Here is a 13798-nt window from a genome sequence, read left to right on the forward strand (position 1 = left end):
GCACATCAGAGCCGGGGAGCAGTGAGCCCGGGATCCCATAAATCAGAGCTGGGGGGTACAGTGAGCCTGGGATCCTGGAAGGGGAGACAGGGGTGAGCAGGGAGGAGCTGCAGCTTGGAAAGCATACTAAAGCTGAGAGAAGCTCGGAGACAGCCATGAGTGGCGCCTCCATGGCCAGGAGGAGCCCAGAGCCTTGCCGAAGGTCCCCCCAGTGAGCGCTCTTCCCGCCCCCTCCCCAGCCCAACACTTTGCATTTCTTGGTGATTCCGTTTCTAATTAGACTTGGGGTTTCGCCTTCTGGAGCCGGGCCTTCTAAAGGCAGCTCGGGAAGAGGCCTTCATTGGGCCCGGGAACATCGGGGGCTTTTTGCCTTCCAGGATATCCACAAGGACCAACCTTACTATGACATTCCAGACACTCCCTACCGCATCACGGTCCCCGACACCGGCGAAGCCCGAGAGGTGAGCGCAGCTGCGGCCGTGGCCGCCGTCTCTCCTCTGGTTTATGGCACCCAGAGCTCAGCCCCCTCCCCTCGGGGCAGGTGTCGGAGCTGGGGTCACCGTGGGGAGCTCCCCCAGCTCGTTGATCTCCGCATAGTGTTTCCGGCGTGTCCATGGAGACAAGGAAAGCCCCCTGCCCTGGGTGTGACCAGAGCTGGTCGTTCTCTGGCAGGGAGGTCCCGGAGAGGACCTTGGGCTGTCCTCTGGAAAGTGGGAACGCTGAGTGAGTTCACCACGTAGGAGTGGGAAAGCTGTCGGCCACTGAGCTCTCGGGGAGCTCCTCGTCCTGTAGGACACGGGCCTGTTGGGGCTTAGGCCGAGCGCTTGGGCCGGGGTTCTTTCCAGACTGCCGGCCCCCAGTGCTGCCCTCACCGGCCTCCTGGGATGGGGACCAGGTGAGAGAGGGGCCGCTGACCATCAGGGTCCCCATCTCTGGGGAGCCTGAAGGAGGGGCCTAGAGCCTGCAGAGCCAGGCCTGAGCCCTTGGAGCTGGAGCAGCGCTTCTGACCCGCCAGAGGAGGGCGCTGTGCTCTCCCCAGAGATCACTGAGATTCCAAATCCTTTTCTAGAACATTGTGAAGGACTTTGCCGCGCGCTGCGAGATGATTCTCCAGGAGGCAATGAAATGGGCCCCGACTGTGACCAAATCCCACCTGCAGGTGAGCGTGTGAAACTGCCCATCCACACACAGAATCACACGTGAACAGTCGGCCGCCGGGGGTCTGCCGCAGGGGATGAGGCTCCTCGGTGTGGGTTCCTCGCCGCCGCAGCCCCGGGTTGTGGAGATGGGGCGCTCTGAGTCCAGTGAGGCTGACGCCGGGCTTTCTCTGGATTTATTTTATATCTTGGCATTTCGCCGAAGCTGTTGTTTCAGTTACTTTTAGGGTTGACTCTCCATGGTTTTTTAACTAAACTTATCATTTCTACAAAAAGGTTGTTTTTATGCTCATTCTCCCAATTTCCTTTTCTTATCCATTTTCTAGCATCAGATTCAACAGCAGTGGTGATAATGGCTGTCCTTGCTTTATCTCTGCTCTTATTGGAAATATCTCTAACTTGATAGATAGCACTAGCTCTTGGTTTCAGATAGATATTACTGTCTCATTAAGGAAAGTTCTACTTATTCCAGGGCTTTCCAGTATATTTTTAAAAGCATGGGTGTGTGTGGAACTTGTTTAAAGTTTTTTCTGTATTTATTGATAAGTGATATTTGTTATTCTTGGTATTAATATGGTGTTTTTATAGTTTTCATGATATGAAAACTAGCCTTTCATTCTTGGTATAAAATCAACCTGGTCTTGCCGTACAATCTTAGGGATATATCGCTGTAGACTACTTGCTCATTTAAAAAAAAATTATGCGGGGAGCAACTGTGGGGTGCACTGGATAGAGCACCAGCCCTGAGGTCAGGAGGATCTGAGTTCAAATCTGGCTTCAAGACACTTAACACATTCTAGCTATGTGACTCTGGGCAAGTCACTTAACCCCAATTGCCTTAACAAAAACAAACAAAAAAAAAGAATTTATCTTACAGCCATTTTTAAAAAAAAATTTTTAAATTAAAAAAAAATGTTGCTTCCACATTCATCAAAGATATTGATCTGTAGTTTTTTTCCTCTCTATTTTGACCCCTTACTTTCAGTATTAACGCTATACTTGTATGATAGAAAGAATCTGATAGGACTTATTTTCCTATTTTTTCCTAGCAGTTATCTACCATTGAATTGATTCTTTAAATGTTTCAGAGATTCTCTTGTGAATTCATTTGGTTTTGGCAGTTTTTCCTAGAAGGTTCATTTCTGACTTGTTCATTTTGATTTTGCTGACATTGAGCTATTTGATGTCTCTATTTCTTGTTCTGCTAATGTTGATATTTTATACTTTTGTAATTATTATTCTTTTTATTTGCATTGTCAATTTTATTGTTATTTAATGGGGTAAAAATAGCTCCTTATAATTGCTTTTATTTCTTCATTTGTTATGAATTTATCTTTTCATTTTTGATACTGGTAATTTGGTTTTCTTTTTAAGAATCAAATTAGATAACAGCTTGTCTTTTATTAGTTTTTCAAAGAAATGGCTTCTTGTTTTGATTATTCACTTTTTTTGCTTTTAACCTGTTAATCTCTTCTTTGATTCTTTTGATTTCTTCTGATTCATATCTGCAGTTTTTAAATTTTTGGGTTTTTAGACTTTTTTTGACGGTAGACCCAATTCATTGGTTTGTTCTTTTTCAGTTGTATTGATGAAAGTATTTGGAGATCTAAGGACGACTTTGGCATACAAAAATTTTGTTATCTTTTCCCATCGTTTTATTATCTTTTATGAAATTATCAATTTTTTCTACAACTTGTTCTTTGACACTCATTTTTTCAAATTATATTATCTCCCAATTTAATCCTTTCTCCAATGTTCCTTGTTAGATTGTAATTTTTATTGCATTGGGCATCCCCAATAAATGTTTAATATTTCTGCTTTTCCAAATTCATTGTAAGATTTTCACATTGTAAAAATGATCAGAAGGTGTCATTGACAGCTGAAAATACATAAAATTTTCTCTCCCCATTCGCTATTCTACCAAGATTTATCCTATTTAATTTTTCTAAAATGTTCTTCTAGTCTTTAACTTCATTCTTCTTGGGCATATTTATCCTGTGAAAGGGCTCAGTTAAGATTCTCCTCACTATTCTACTTTCACTGACTGTTTCTCCCTGGAACTCATTTAGATTATTCTATAAAGTATTTAGATGTTCTGCCATTTGGTGCGAATGTTAGTGTTGATGACAATTCGCTGTCTATGGCACCTTTCAAAGAGATTGTTTATCTCTCTTAGCGAAGTCAGTTTTTGTTTTTGCCTCGTCTGAGATCGTGCTTGCTACCGTTACCTTCTTTACTTCAGCTAAAACGTTATGGATTCTGCCACAGCAACTTGTTTTAACTCTGAATCTGTGTTTGTTATAAACATCATATTGTCTGATTCCATTTTTTGATCAATTATGTGGTTCTTTTCTATTTTATGAGGGAGTTTGTCCCATCGAAATCTATAGTAATTATTGTAGTTGATCTTTCTCCATCCTCTTCTTTTATCCATTTATTTTTATTTCTTTCTTTCCCCCACGTTATAAAGAAGAGGTTGGTCAAAGAAAAGGAGCATTTTAGCTACTATGTTCTGGGGTTAGTGAAATCTGCTTCTCTTCTGTTTTCCTCTCCCCACATCCTAGTATAGGGGCTTATTTTTTTTCTTTTTTTAAAAAATACTCTTGGGAGCAGTTAGGTGGCGCAGGGGACAGAGCACCAGCCCTGAAGTCAGGAGGACCTGTGTTCAAATCTGGCCTTGGACACACCACTTCCTGGCTGTATGACCCTGGGCAAGTCACTTAATCCCAATTGCCTCAGCAAAAAAAAAAATAATAATAATAACAATCTTCAAGATTCACTTAGTATGTTTTGTTTAGGCCTAATTTTCTTTCTTTTTAAAAAAAATTCCTTTTATTTATTTATTTTTGTTATAGATTTTTATTTACAAAGCATATGCACGAGTAATTTTTCCAAACATTGACCCTTGCTTAACCTTTTGTTCCAAATTTTCCCCGCCTTCCCCCCATCCCCTTCCCTAGATGGCAGGTAACCCAATATATGTTAAGTATGTTAAAAATATTATATGCTAAATCTAAGCCTTATTTTCCTCTGAATCTACCTGCAGCTTAGCCCCAACCTCCTTTCTCCCTTTTCCTCCTGCTTCCCTGAGGAGAGAGCACCCATTTCAGTACCCACCGTGAGGTGTCTGTGTTAGGTGACGGCAGAGGCCAATTCGAATGTCTTCTCCTCCTCTTCCACTCTTTCATCCTTATTTATAGAGTCTTCTTCTGTCCCCCCATTATCGCATCATCTTCAGCACATTTTCCACCCTAATATGTTCCTTTTCGTCTCCCTCCTTTTAAGAAGCTTCCCAGGCCCTCTGTCTTCGTAGACTTCTTTTATGACCTCTTCCATTTCCTTTTCCATTTTTTCGACTAATGCCTTTGTTTCGTTTTTTAAATCTTTTTTTTTTAAACTCTTGCTTCATCTCGTTGAGGAAATATAGTTGGACTTATATCCAAGCTGTTTTCCTTTTGAGACTTTGCTGGTCGATTTTGGGGAATCGTTCTCTTCTCCTGGGTTCGTGTCGTGAGCGTCTGTTACCGTAGCAGCCTTTTTGTAATGGAATCCTTGCAACGGTTTCCGATTCTTTCAGCCTGTTTCTGACGTTGGCGCGTGTTAGAGATGGCTGCTGCCCACGGCCACGAGTACGTCTGCACTGAATTTATGCCCTCGTGGATCTTTTGGCCATTTTGTTAGCATATGAACGTTTACTGTGGCGTCTCACAGACAGCTCAGGCTGCCCCCCCCCCACCCGTTTTTGTGTTCCCAGAAGGCGGGCGTAAAGCCTGCTCGCTTCCCTCCTGCTCTGAGCCCTGCACGTTCCTGGCCTGACTCGGGCCCGGGCAGCACGACTGTTGGCCTGCCCCAGCTGGAGTTCCAGCTCTGCAGGTTCGGCTGATTCAGGCTCTGCCGGCTTCAGGCTCCTCGGGCCTGGCGCACTTGGCCTTGTGCTGGCGAAAGGCCTTCCCGTTCCGCCTTTAACTGAACGCTCCGACCTCCGTTTTCAGGAATATCTGAACAAGCACCAGAACTGGGTGTCAGGCTTGTCCCAGCACACGGGCCTGGCCATGGCCACCGAGAGCATCCTGCACTTCGCTGGTTACAACCGGCAGAACACGACGCTGGGGGTGAGTGCTGGGGCGCTGCCCTCGGTCGGCCAGGCGTGAAGCATTTATTAAGCACCTACTATGTGCTAGCTCACAGCCTGCTATGTATGGGAGTCAGACCGAGAGAAGGCGCTGGGGTGGGGTGGGCAGGGCCAGGCAGCCTTGCCCGGCCAAACAGGGTGGGCTATTTAGTCGGGACCTAAAGGAGCTGGGGAGGTCAGGGTCCAGGCACAGGGGCAGCTGGGAAAGGGCTCCGAGCCGAGAGATGAGGCTCTTGTTGGTAGGACAGCTGGGGGACCAAAGATTCGGGGGAAGGGAGGGGAAGGCCAACCACAGTACTTTGTATTTGCTCCTGGAGGTCATAGGGAGCCACAGCAGCTGACTGAGTAGGAGGTGACACGGTCAGGCCTGTGCTTTTGTGGCAGATCCAGCAGGGGTCTGCGCCCCATTGGGAAGAGTCACTGGTCACGGGGAAAGCCAGGAACATGGTTTGGGACTTTGACTCCCAGTATGGTGCTCTGATCTCTGCACCACGCTGCCTTCTTTCCCTGTCATTCTCCGCATCATGTCCGGCTCAACAGGGGCATCCCCCGCGCCTGCAGCGTGTCCCTGCTCGTCCCGCCTCTGGGCTTGGGGATTGTCCACGAGGCCGGCGGGGAACTAGCGAGGGCCGGGGCCCCTGGGAGAGCCTCCGGGGCGGCCGGCCAGACGTGCTCAGACCCGCTGGGCCGGGCTGATGTTTCTGCTCCATCTCCAGGTCACTCAGCTCACAGAGCGGCCCGCGTGCGTGAAGAAAGACTACTCCAACTTCATGGCCTCCCTGAACTTGCGCAACCGCTACGCAGGCGAGGTAATGCCCTCCCTCCCTGCAGCCAGAGGGCCCTGAGAGCCCAGGGGGTATGCCAGCCAGCTGGCACCATGCTCCGGGAGCATGGGTGGCATTTGTCCCTCGGACAGCAGTCGGAGCCCCAGGGGAGGAAGGTGATCAGCCCTGGGCCTTAGTACTATCCCTGCAGCTGGCTCCATCGCATCAGGCTAAGAGTGCCCTTGCAAGGCCCGAGGCCTCCCAGGCCCCCTGGGGGAACGTGGATAAGCTGGAGAGTCTGCCCCTCGTGCCCACTGTGCCAGCTCTTTGAGTGTCCATTCCGTGGTCCGGGCACTTCCCAGGGTGGCCCCCCGAGCCCCAGAGGCCCCTGCGCCACACGGTGCCATTTCCGCCTCGACTGATAGAGGAAGGAGTGGCGGCCTTTGACCTCGGCCTCACGCTCCTCAGCCCGGGCCGCCATCTGCTTCCTCAGACCCTTCGGCGTGGCGCTGAGGTCTGCGGCGAGCTCCACTCTAAGGGCTTCTTGTATGGAAAGGCCTGGCAGCCAAGCCCCTGCCTCCGCTCGGGAGTCGCGCCTTTTAAAAAATTTCCAGTAGTACTTTCTTTTCCCAAATACCTGTAACGATAGTTCTGGACACTGATTTCCGTAAGCCTTTGGCTTCCACATTTCTCTCCTCCCCCCTCCCTCCGCCAGGATACCAGCCCTCTGATAGCGGTGAAATGCGAGCCATCCCTTTTTTTTTTTTTTAAATAGCTTTTTATTTACAAGTTGTATGTACGGGTAATTTTACAGCATTGACAGTTGCCAAACCTCTTGTTCCAACTTTTCCCTTCCTTCCCCCCACCCCCTCCCCTAGATGGCAGGATGACCATATATTAAAGTATAAATTAGATGCACAATAAATACACATGATCAAACCGTTATTTTGCTGTACAAAAAGAAGCGGACTCTGAAATAGCCTGTGAAGGAAATCCAAAATGCAGGTGGAAAAAATCGAGGGATTGGGAATTCTATGGAGCGGTTCCTAGTCATCTCCCAGAGTTCTTTCTCTGGCCGTAGCTGGTTCAGTTCATTACTGGTGAGCCATCCTTCCAAGCGTATTCCCATTTGTCGTGTTGTACGAGGAAAATTAGATCAAAAGGGAAAAAACCGTGAGAAGGAAAAAAGCAAACCGACAAAAAGCACGGAGAGCGCGGCGCTCCACGTCCGGTCCCCGTACTTCTCCCTCTGGGTGCGTTTTCCTGCAAGAGCGAAAACGTAGGGGGCTCACGGAGAGAGAAACCGAGGCGTCCCTCAGCTGCTCGGCTCAGGGTGGGATTCCGCCCGCCCCGGCTCCGAAACGGAGCGCTCCTGACGTGTCCTGTGTCCCTGCAGGTCTACGGGATGATCCAGTTCTCCGACAGCACGGGCCACACGTCCGACCTCAAAAAGCTGATGGTCCAACAGCTCAACACAGCCTTGGACTTGCACAAGGCCCAGGACTACACGCAGGCCATGTTCAAGCTGACGGCCATGCTGATCAGCATCCCAGGTAGGACTCCGAGGCATTCTGCCCCCGGATCCCCCCCTATGGGAGACCCCGGCCAGGAGCAGATGCCCTCTGACATGCCTCCTCCTCCTCCTCCTCCTCTTCTTCCTCCTCCTCCTCACACAGAGGGGGCTGCAGTCACTGTGGCAGCAGCACCTGGGGGGGAGGGGGTACACTTAGCGCCTCAGTCTCAGTGCTCCGTCTCTGCTCTGCCCCCGAGCCCCTTGGGTGCCGCCCCCAGCTCTGTGTCTCTCTGGCTTTAGACTGTGACCCTCAGCTCCTGCACCACTTGTGCTGGGGCCCCCTCCGAATGTTCAACGAGCACGGCATGGAGACGGCCATCGCGTGCTGGGAGTGGCTGCTCGCGGGCAAGAACGGCGTGGAAGTGCCGGTAAGGAGATCCGCCGTTAAGCTGGCCCCGGCGTGGCGGGGGAGGGGCCGTGCAGAACTGAGGCAGCTCCAAGGAAATGGGAGAGACGCCAAGTTAGGGCGCCCTCCCTGACGTTCCCGGGGCCTGTGTGTGTCCCACCGGGGGCCGAGGATCTGACCGGCCCCCGCTGGACACGACGTGGTGACGGTCACCGCTCCTCTTGGAGAGCGAAGGCCAGAGCCTGGCCAGGAAGCCCTCTCCCCTCCTTTCCTGGCCCCCCTTCCCCCAGGGCCGCCGTTAGGAGGAGCGGGCAGTGGGCTCGCCCTCATGGGGATACAGCTTGTCCTGGACCTCCTTGCAGGCTTGGGGGGTTGCTGGGGCTCCTGCTCCCCCCCTCAGGGCTTCCTCAGGGCTCACATTTGGAGCGGGAAGGGTCTTGGAGGTCACAGAGGAGAGAACCGAGGCCAGAGGGTCGCTGCCCGTGGGATCCAACGGCAGCTCGAGGCATCGGGCAGTCCCGGGAGGCCGCTGCGCACGGGGCCCGGCCCAGGCTTCCCGGGGCAGAGCCGGGGCCCACCAAGGCGGCGACGTGGAGCCCCGGGGTTCCCTGCAGGGCCCCCCGATCCCAGCTCCATCTCGGGACTCTGAGCAGGGCCCTTGTGCTTCCAGTTCATGCGCGAGATGGCCGGCGCCTGGCAGATGACGGTGGAGCAGAAATACGGGCTCTTTTCCGTGGAGGTGAAGGAAGCGGATCCGCTGGCGGCTTCCGAAGTGAGCCAGCCCAAGCCGTGCCCCCCCGAGGTGACGCCGCACTACATCTGGATTGACGTGAGTGACCCCGGCCCGCCCTTCCAAGCCCCGCGGGGGGGAGGGGGCCGAGGGCGTCAGACCCCACTCCCGGCAGCACCTCCTGGGACTGAGACACACACACACTGGCAGTTGTGAGGCTCAGGATCCCAGGAGAGGGAACCGGGAGGGGCCTGAAGGGGGGTGGGCCTGGGTCAGAACTTAACAGTGGGAGGGTGGCCAGAACAGGCCCCGGGGGCAGAAAGCCGCCTCCTTGGTTGGGGTGTGAGACAAAGCTGGAAAAGCTGGCCCAGGGGGCGAGGCCGGGCAGGGCCAGGGGGCGAGGCCGGGCAGGGCCAGGGGGCGAGGCCGGGCAGGGCCAGGCGGCTCCATCCCGGGGCCTGTGTCCTCCTCCCACAGTTCCTGGTGCAGAGGTTTGAAATCGCCAAGTACTGCAGCTCCGACCAGGTGGAAATCTTCTCCAGCCTCCTCCAGCGCTCCATGTCCCTCAACATCGGGGGCACCAAGGGCAGCATGAACCGGCACGTGGCAGCCATCGGCCCCCGCTTCAAGTGAGCCTCCCGTGGGCCCCCGGGGAGGGCGCTGCTCTGGGGACGCCCCCTCCGGGGGATCCCCGCCTCCTCCCCTTCAGGCTCCTTACTCTGCGAGAGGGGCTGCAGCAGCGAGGGCCGAGCAGGCGCCCCCTTTTTCAGATGGGGTTAAGGGGGATCAAGGAGAGGTCACTGTCCGACTGTCCCCCAGCGAGGCGTCCCCCGGCCCGTGCCGGTCCTCTCAAGCCCCCCTCCCGCTGCCCTGGGCCAGAGCTCTGCCTGCCACCTGCTGGGCGGCCCATGACGGCACAGCTGCTGGTGGATCCCCGAGTCCTGACCCGGGGGAGTGGCTTTTCAAGCCCCGTTTGCTCGGTCCCAGGTGGGCGCTGCCGTGTCGCTTGCCAGCCAACAGTAATTGGGGAGTGGGTCCGTGTTCTTCCACTTTGTAAGTGGGACGGTCTTAGTGACGCTCCTGGATCCCCTCGGACCCGCGTGCCGTGCTCCCCGCAGTCCTCTAGCCCTGCTTTTGGAGGAGCTCTTCGTGGCCAGAGTGCTTCCCTATTAGTGACCCTCAGAAGGCTGGGACACAACACAGGGCAGCCCCATTTTACAGATGGGGAAACAGAGGCCTGGAAATAGGAAATGACCTGGGCAGAAGGAAGCGCCCTGGGTGGGGTTTGGGCCTTCTGAGGCTCCCTGCGCCTCCCAGTGGCCCTTGGGGGCAGAGCAGGGGGCGGCCCGGGCACAGGGCGGGATGTCTGCCAGGCCAGGCTCCTGGGCTCGTCCTAGAGGAAGTCCAGAGGGTGGAGCAGGACTCCCCGGTCAGACAGCGCCCCCCAGGGCCCTCCTCGAGGCAGTTGGTGGCCTTGGCCACGGCGGGCAGGGGCTCTGGGGGCCGGGTTCTAGTCCTGGCCTCGGAGCCACCGGGCCCACGCAGAGAGCCCCAGTCCCGCCAGTAACCGCAGCCGCTGCCACCAGCTCCGGGCCTGGCTCCTCTGGGAGCGTTGCCCTAAGTGCATCGGGGGCAAGTCACTGCTGGCCGGGCCCTGCGGGGCGAGCTCCGGGTGCGGGGACCCCGGGCAGGGGGCCTCCTGACGGTGGCCTCCCTCCCCCAGGCTGCTGACTCTCGGCTTGTCGCTGCTGCACGCCGACGTGGTCCCCAACGCCACCATCCGCAACGTCCTGCGCGAGAAGGTGTACTCCACCGCTTTCGACTACTTCAGGTGCGCCCCCGCCCCCCCCCCCCAGCTGTCCCGGAGACCGCAGGCCTGGCCCCCCCGCCCCCAAAGGTGGGCAGCGGCGCCTCATTATTGCAGCCGGACGGATTTGTCCCGATGGCAGCCCGGTTCTCGGGGAGCACCGCGTCCCTCAGGCCCCCCGGCCTCCGCTCACGGCCCCTCCTTGGGCCCTTCCAGCCTCCCCCACCACAGCAGCAGTCAGGGTTTATGCAGCACCTACTGTGTGCCAGGCCCTGCCCCAAGAGCTTCACAAACTGTCATCTGGGCTTCCTGACAACTGCCCTGAGGGGTCGGGGCCATCATTAGCCCCATTTTGCTGATGAGGAAACTGAGGCTGGATTTGGGCTCTTCCCTCCGGGGGAAGCTGGTGGCAGCCATCAGTCTGCTCGCTGGCGCCACAACGGGCAGGGCCTGGCACCCAGGAGGCCCTTGGGAAACGCTGCCCGACTGCCGCTCCCCTGCAGCCCATCTGACGGGATCAGGGGGGATGCCCAGGATGCGGCCCGCCCCCTCCTGCCAGTCCGTGAGCCCCTTTTTCTCCCGCTTGTTTTCAGTTGCCCCCCGAGGTTCCCCACCCAGGGAGAGAACCAGCTGCGTGAGGACATCAGCATCTTGATCAAGTTCTGGACGGCCATGTTCTCGGATAAGAAGTACCTCACGGCCAGCCAGCTGGTGCCCCCGGGTGAGTACGGGGGAGGGCGTGGGGCGGGCTTCCCCGACCTGGGACCAGCGACGGCGCCACCTTGGGGTGAAGAGGGTGGGGGCCCGCCCAGAGAGCGGCACCTGGCGGAGGAGCAGGGAAGAGCCCCCGGGACACCAGCGCCCCGTGTCACTTAGGGAGAAGGTCGCTTCCCCGAGAAGGGGCGGGGCCTCGGCCCCCGCGAAGGACTCCGCGGTTCCTGCGGGACTGGGCGCTAGCGCCCGGCATCGATCAGAGCGGGGACACGCCTGGGGCACCTCGCCAGGGGGCGCAGCGGTCCCCGACCAGGAGGACCCCGCCAGGACCCCGCAGCCTTCCTGGCACAGAGACCCGCAGGTCTCTGCAGGGGGACGGGCCCCTCGGCCCGCCAGCGTCTCTACCCACAGTCCCGAGCAGGGCAGGAGGAGGAGGGCGCCGGTGCTCCCGGGGCTGGGCCCAGGGAAGCTGCCTTCCCCAAGTGCGGAGCCACGGCCGTCGGAGGCCCCGCCGGGGAGTCGGGGCTCAGGGACAGGAGCAAGGAGGAAGGCTGGGTGTCGGCAGAGAGGACCCGGAGGAGGCAGAATCTAGCGGGGCTGGAGGAGACGGGCACTTTTCCCGGCGCAGAGGGAGAGGGCGTCGCAGACAGATGGGAGCTCGGAGCCCGGGGCTGGGGCAGAGGGGCCAGCGCCCCCAGGAGGCTCGGCGGAGAAGCGCGAATGCCGACGCGGGGAGGGAGCCGGGGACAGCGCCCCCAGGAGGCTCGGCGGAGAAGCGCGAATGCCGACGCCGGGAGGGAGCCGGGGCAGCGCCCCCCCCACCGCCGCCAGCTCCGCCCGCGGCGCCCTCCGGCCGTGCTCCTTCTCGAACGTCCCTGTTGTGTTTGTAGATAATCAAGACACGCGGAGTAACCTGGACATAACCGTGGGCTCTCGGCAGCAGGCCACGCAGGGCTGGATCAATACTTACCCGCTGTCCAGCGGCATGTCCACCATCTCCAAGAAATCAGGTCATCTAGCTCCCTGTTCGCGGCCACCTTGTCTTTCCTCCGCTCGCCCGGCGCCCGCCCGCGCTCGCCTGAGACCGCCGCGCCGTCGCCATCGGGGCTGCTCCGCCCGCGCTCCCCGGGCTCGGCCCCGCCCTCCGCCAGGGCCCGCCCGCACGAGGAAGCCGAGCGGGCGCCGGGGGCGGCTCCTGGGCACTGACTCCCGGCCCCGGCGCCCCCTGAGGAATCCTCCCTTCCCTCCTCTCTCCAGGGATGTCCAAGAAGACCAACAGAGGCACGCAGCTGCACAAGTATTACATGAAGCGCCGGACCCTGCTGCTCTCCCTGCTGGTGAGTGCGGTGCCCTGGCCCCGCCCCCGGCCCCGCCCCTGATCCCGCCCTGGCCCCGGCCCCGGCCCCTCCCTGGCCCCGCCCCCGGCCCCTCCCCAGCCCCGCCCATGGGCCCACATCGGCCGCAGCCTCAGAGAGACGCTCCTGGGGGGGCCGGAGCCCCCGGCCCGTGCGCCTCCTAGTTGGGCGGTGCCGGGGGTCTCAGGGCCTGCCCCTCTGCAGCGCAGCCAGCGCGGACCCTTCCCCGCGCCCCTTCACAATGAGCGGGACGGCGGGACCGCCCCCGCTGGCCCTGAACGTCCGCCCTGGCAGTCGGTCCCTCGGTCTCGATGCTTGGGATGCGCCAGAGGGCGCCCCTGGCCCCGGAGCTTCCCCTCCTCCCTTTCTCTCCCCCTCCTCCTTCTCAGGGGTCCCCAGGAGCAGTAGCGGGCCCTGCCTCTGGCACTTCAGGCTCTTCTGCTTTCTGGGCCCCTCCCCCCATCCGCTCCCAGTGCCCCACACCGGCAGCTCTCCCTCCTCGCTGCCCGCCGCTGGCGCTTCCTCCCCACAGCCTCCGGTCCCCTCGCTCCGGAGCCTGGCTGTCCCTTGTTTCCCTCCCCAAGGCTGAGCTCGGGGCCACACCCGCAGTAGGTGTTTGATCAGGGCCCCGTAAAAGGGGGAGCCCCCCCAGCTCAGGGAGACCTCCGGCCGGCCCGCCCCCACGGCGGGCCCCCCTCAGGGAAGGTGCAGGGCAGAGGCCGGGGAGCCCGGGCCGGGCGGGTGGGCCGCAGAGCGGGCCGGCTTCTGAGGAAGAGCCGCGGCCTGAGGCGATCTGGCGGGCACGGGGGAGGTGGCACCGGGGAGCCCTGCGGCCTTGGCCCTGCCCGCTGCCCCCGAGGCCCGGCCGCGGACGAGGAGCCGACCCCGCTCTCGGTCCTTCCAGGCCACGGAGATCGAGCGTCTGATCACCTGGTACAACCCCCTGTCGGCGCCGGAGCTGGAGCTGGACCAGACGGGCGAGAGCAGCGTGGCCAACTGGAAGTCCAAGTACGTCAGCATGAGCGAGAAGCAGTGGAAGGACAACGTGAACCTGGCCTGGAGCATCTCCCCGCACCTGGCCGTGCAGCTGCCCTCCAGGTGGGCCGGGGGTCCCGAGGCAGGGCCGGGGACAGGGCCGGGGGTCCCAGAGGCAGGGCCAGGGACAGGGCCGGGGGTCCCGAGGCAGGGCCGGGGGTCCCAGAGGCAGGGGCAGAGCCCCA

General features: G+C 58.1%; 1 protein-coding gene across 1 annotated transcript in view; it reads left to right on the top strand.

The window, feature by feature from the left end:
- PI4KA (phosphatidylinositol 4-kinase alpha) overlaps positions 1–13798 on the top strand; it is an 87382-nt gene that overhangs the window by 62765 nt on the left and 10819 nt on the right. The window contains exons 27-39 of the mRNA XM_051973273.1: positions 378–461; positions 1070–1159; positions 5150–5269; positions 6006–6098; positions 7450–7606; positions 7867–7994; positions 8643–8801; positions 9180–9331; positions 10426–10533; positions 11103–11230; positions 12114–12233; positions 12481–12560; positions 13483–13676. Of these exons, the coding sequence (XP_051829233.1) occupies positions 378–461; positions 1070–1159; positions 5150–5269; positions 6006–6098; positions 7450–7606; positions 7867–7994; positions 8643–8801; positions 9180–9331; positions 10426–10533; positions 11103–11230; positions 12114–12233; positions 12481–12560; positions 13483–13676 (1613 nt within the window). The remainder of the gene's footprint in view (positions 1–377; positions 462–1069; positions 1160–5149; positions 5270–6005; positions 6099–7449; positions 7607–7866; positions 7995–8642; positions 8802–9179; positions 9332–10425; positions 10534–11102; positions 11231–12113; positions 12234–12480; positions 12561–13482; positions 13677–13798) is intronic.

Source organism: Antechinus flavipes, chromosome 1 (genome assembly GCF_016432865.1).
Source record: "Antechinus flavipes isolate AdamAnt ecotype Samford, QLD, Australia chromosome 1, AdamAnt_v2, whole genome shotgun sequence".
In the NCBI taxonomy this organism is placed as follows: domain Eukaryota; kingdom Metazoa; phylum Chordata; class Mammalia; order Dasyuromorphia; family Dasyuridae; genus Antechinus; species Antechinus flavipes.